The sequence below is a fragment of the Rousettus aegyptiacus genome, unplaced genomic scaffold, assembly GCF_014176215.1.
Source record: "Rousettus aegyptiacus isolate mRouAeg1 unplaced genomic scaffold, mRouAeg1.p scaffold_m13_p_11, whole genome shotgun sequence".
Classification (NCBI taxonomy): domain Eukaryota; kingdom Metazoa; phylum Chordata; class Mammalia; order Chiroptera; family Pteropodidae; genus Rousettus; species Rousettus aegyptiacus.
In genome coordinates this window covers 43,747,821-43,751,203 of record NW_023416286.1, presented here as the reverse complement: position 1 = coordinate 43,751,203, position 3,383 = coordinate 43,747,821, and the positions used below count along the sequence as shown (strand labels likewise).

Here is a 3,383-nt window from a genome sequence, read left to right as displayed (position 1 = left end):
TGGGAGATTTAAATGTACAAATGTGTACAGCTAACGTAGCCACAGAGGAAAATTTTCAAAAATATGGTGAAAAAAACCTTTTAAAACTCACCCTCAATGGATACATAAACAACGTTGATGAGTCAATCTATAAATTTCAATGTCTATACCTTATATTTTAAAATTGAGACAAAGAAACCGCCTGAATTTTAAGTATAAAAATTTGTTTTGAAAAAGTTCAATAATTAATGTAAAGCCAGTATAAAATCATCTTTTACTCAGAGTAAAATCTTTAGAAAAGTTTACAATAGTTTATAAAAGTTTATAGTAATAATTTACCATCTTATTTTTTTCTTTGATACCAATCATCACAGACCAAGAGCAGCCAAATTTATAATAATTTATTACGGTTGCATATCTTTTGTCATGTATAATAAATTATAGATACCATAGCATCTTTATAAACTATTTAGCGTATCATATTCTCTTCCTAATGCTCACGGCAGTAACTAAGAAATGTAATCAGATTATACTTTAACATTAACTAGAAAATAAAGAAATTATAAAAATTTTTCACAGTACTTCGGACTTCTGAAGGACCGCATTATTCTAACTTTTGTGCAACCAGTTTGAAATGCATAAAAACCCTTTACAAACCAGAAGGTGGTGCCTGGTTTCACTGAGCTGCTGAAGGTGCTGCTGCAGCTCCTTCACTTTGTCCTTACACCCATGTGGTGCATTGTAATAAATGCAAATAAATAATCAATTACTGATCTCTAAAAATCCATACCAATAGACAATATTGAAGCTTGGCAACATTTTGAACATTCGAATAAAAAAAAAAATCAGTAAACAATTGGAGCGTGGTATCCTTTTTCCCTGTTTCCCCTCACCCTCCTCCCTCTTCTTACCCAGTTTGGTTAAGGGAAAAAAAAAAAAAAAAAAAAAAAAAAGTTCAGATCGAATTTAAGTCCTAGGGCTCAACAGAGACCCTGGCTGGAATTCCTCCCCAGCCATCTGTTTTCTTCAGTTTCAGTTCTCATTACAGCCATCCAGACTCTTCTCCTGACACCAGCATCAGTCCTTTCCTGCTGGGAGAGTTTTCAAATCCTCACTGAAAGCATTTTGTTCTCCACTGTCACAGCACAGGCATGAAATGGGTTGGAGTCTTTGTAACCAGTTTGTTCTGTTCCTTTCCGGCCTCCAGCCTCCGGAGTCCTGACGGAGGAGAAGCTTGCAAGACAGCAACACAATGCTGCATGTTAAGGTCTCACCAACTGACTCACAAATGTCTGTTCCTGGATAATGTCCTTATCCATTCTCTTGTCCTCAGTGAACTTTGATGGAATATTTCCGCAGTTTCAGAAATTGGAAAAGCTTGTCTTTCGTCCTCTTCTTCAGGGCCATCAGGGCTCGTGTTTTCTCCTCCAAATCTTGATCTATGGCAAAAATGATCTTAGCTCTTTCCTCTGCTTTCTTGTCCCCAGAGTTTTTGAAGAGTCTCTGTAGTGATTCTTGGTCGATGTTTTCAAAGATGTTGCCCACGGCTTTTTTACGTGAAGCAGTGTCGAAGTGGTAGCCGTGGATGGAAGGGCTAACTCGCAGCGAGGTGGACATGACGACGACTGCTTGGTGGCTCAGCTTTGCTTTCATCGATGTGGAGATCTTTGGGAATTCAGCTCCTGCCTGGGCTCTCCAGAGAGAGTCTGTAGCAAAATCATTCCCGAACTGCTATTTAAAGTGTGAACAAAAGCTCTGGGCTCAAATTACACTGGTGACATCAGAGTAATCTCAAGGAAGAATAATCACAGACAGGTTTAACAGTTGAATTGCCAACATCCTGTTCTTGTACAAAATGTTACTAAACGCCGTGTTCAGTGATGGGGCAGGGGTGTGAGGATTTCTTTTGACCCATCTGTAGCAATGAGGTTATACAGAGTTGGGCCCTTGTTTTTTTAAAAAACAAAAAACAAAACAAAACAAAACAAAAAAACAGCTGAAACCTGGAAAAGGTAAAGATAAGATAAAGATAAGATAAAAACAGGTGGTTTTAACTCAAAATCTTTCCAAACAACAACTGAAACAAACGGTCTGCTAACTTAAGAAAGTTTTAATTCCCAGAGAAGTTTTAAAGTGTACTCAAATATTTGACAGCCCACACCCACACCAGCGGCCTTTGGACATCTCTATCCAGGGCAACTCTTGAGCTGTAGAGAGGTAGCTTACCAATTAAGAATGTTAATTTGGAATGTGTCTGATTGTAGAATGGGATTTTAACTCCATAATGCTGACATGACACAGCCGGAAACTATGACCTTTCAGAGACAATGTACAAGTGCTAATCTGTAATCACTGAATGAAAGTGTAATTCAATAATAACAATACACAATATTTCCTCAGCAACACGATTAAAAGAAGTAGAGAAGAAAAAGTAATCAGGTACTTTATGAATACAATACTCAAAAAGAATGAGCTAATTTTTTTAAAAATATTTATTTTGGCATCGCCCACACATAGTCAAAGCGATGGCTTCTTTGGAAGTTTCAATTTGCTCTTCCCACCTTCCACAAAATTCAGCCAGCTAGTGTCCCCACTGATATGTGAATCACTTAATTCAACCAAATGACAATGTTAACTTCAAAGGGTCTCAGAAACTTCTTTTCATGGACCTTCTGCCTGGTTCACTTTCTACTAATTCGAGAAGCCGAGCTGGTCTTTTCCTCTCATCTTACTGAGTCAGATCTAGAAAATGCACGCAAGTGTGGGGAAGGCACTGCCTTCGAAAACTGAGTTAGATACTCTTCTTATATATTCATTTTTTCATTCATTCACTCACTCATTATTTAATCAAATTTATTGAAGGTCTACTTTTTAGCTAGAACTTTTCTAGGAATTGGAAATTAAACAGTAAATCAAGATAAACCAAATAAAACAAAGCAAAAAATCTCTACCTTACCTTAATGAAATTTACATTCCACCTGGAAATATATAATAGGAAAAGTGTAAATTTATAATTTTGATGGTGTCAGAGAGTATTAAATGAAGCAGAGTTGTTTAAGAGTGCAAAGGAAGGGTTAAAATTTGCATAGGATACCCAGAGACAGCTTTTCTTAATGTGACATTGCCGAAAGACCTGAAGGAGGTAAAGGAGTAAGCTGTGTAGACATCTGAAAGAAAGGTGTTGTAGACGGAGGGAACAGCAAATGCAGAGGCCTGAAGATAAGAGTTTGTGTGGAAGAACAGGCAGGAGATGAATGTGGGTGGAGCAGAGTGGCCAGAGAAGAGTGGGAGGTGGTGAGGTCAGGGTGAGAAGGCAATGAGAAGAGGGCAAGGGCAGATTAAGTACAAACTTGTGGGATTATTCATGGATTTAGTGTTTACTTTGGAAGAGACAGACAGCCTTT

General features: G+C 37.8%; 1 protein-coding gene across 1 annotated transcript; it reads right to left on the bottom strand.

The window, feature by feature from the left end:
- Window positions 1-234: 234 nt before the first annotated feature.
- Window positions 235-1,703, bottom strand: TCIM (transcriptional and immune response regulator). The gene has a single exon (XM_016127453.2). The coding sequence runs from the start codon at window positions 1,630-1,632 to the stop codon at window positions 1,309-1,311; it is 324 nt and encodes a 107-aa protein (XP_015982939.1). The 5' UTR covers window positions 1,633-1,703; the 3' UTR covers window positions 235-1,308.
- Window positions 1,704-3,383: the final 1,680 nt, after the last annotated feature.

Bases quoted from the DNA above. Each gene is read 5' to 3' on its own strand.
- TCIM (XM_016127453.2), bottom strand. From the start codon at position 1,632: ATGAAAGCAAAGCTGAGCCACCAAGCAGTCGTCGTCATGTCCACCTCG.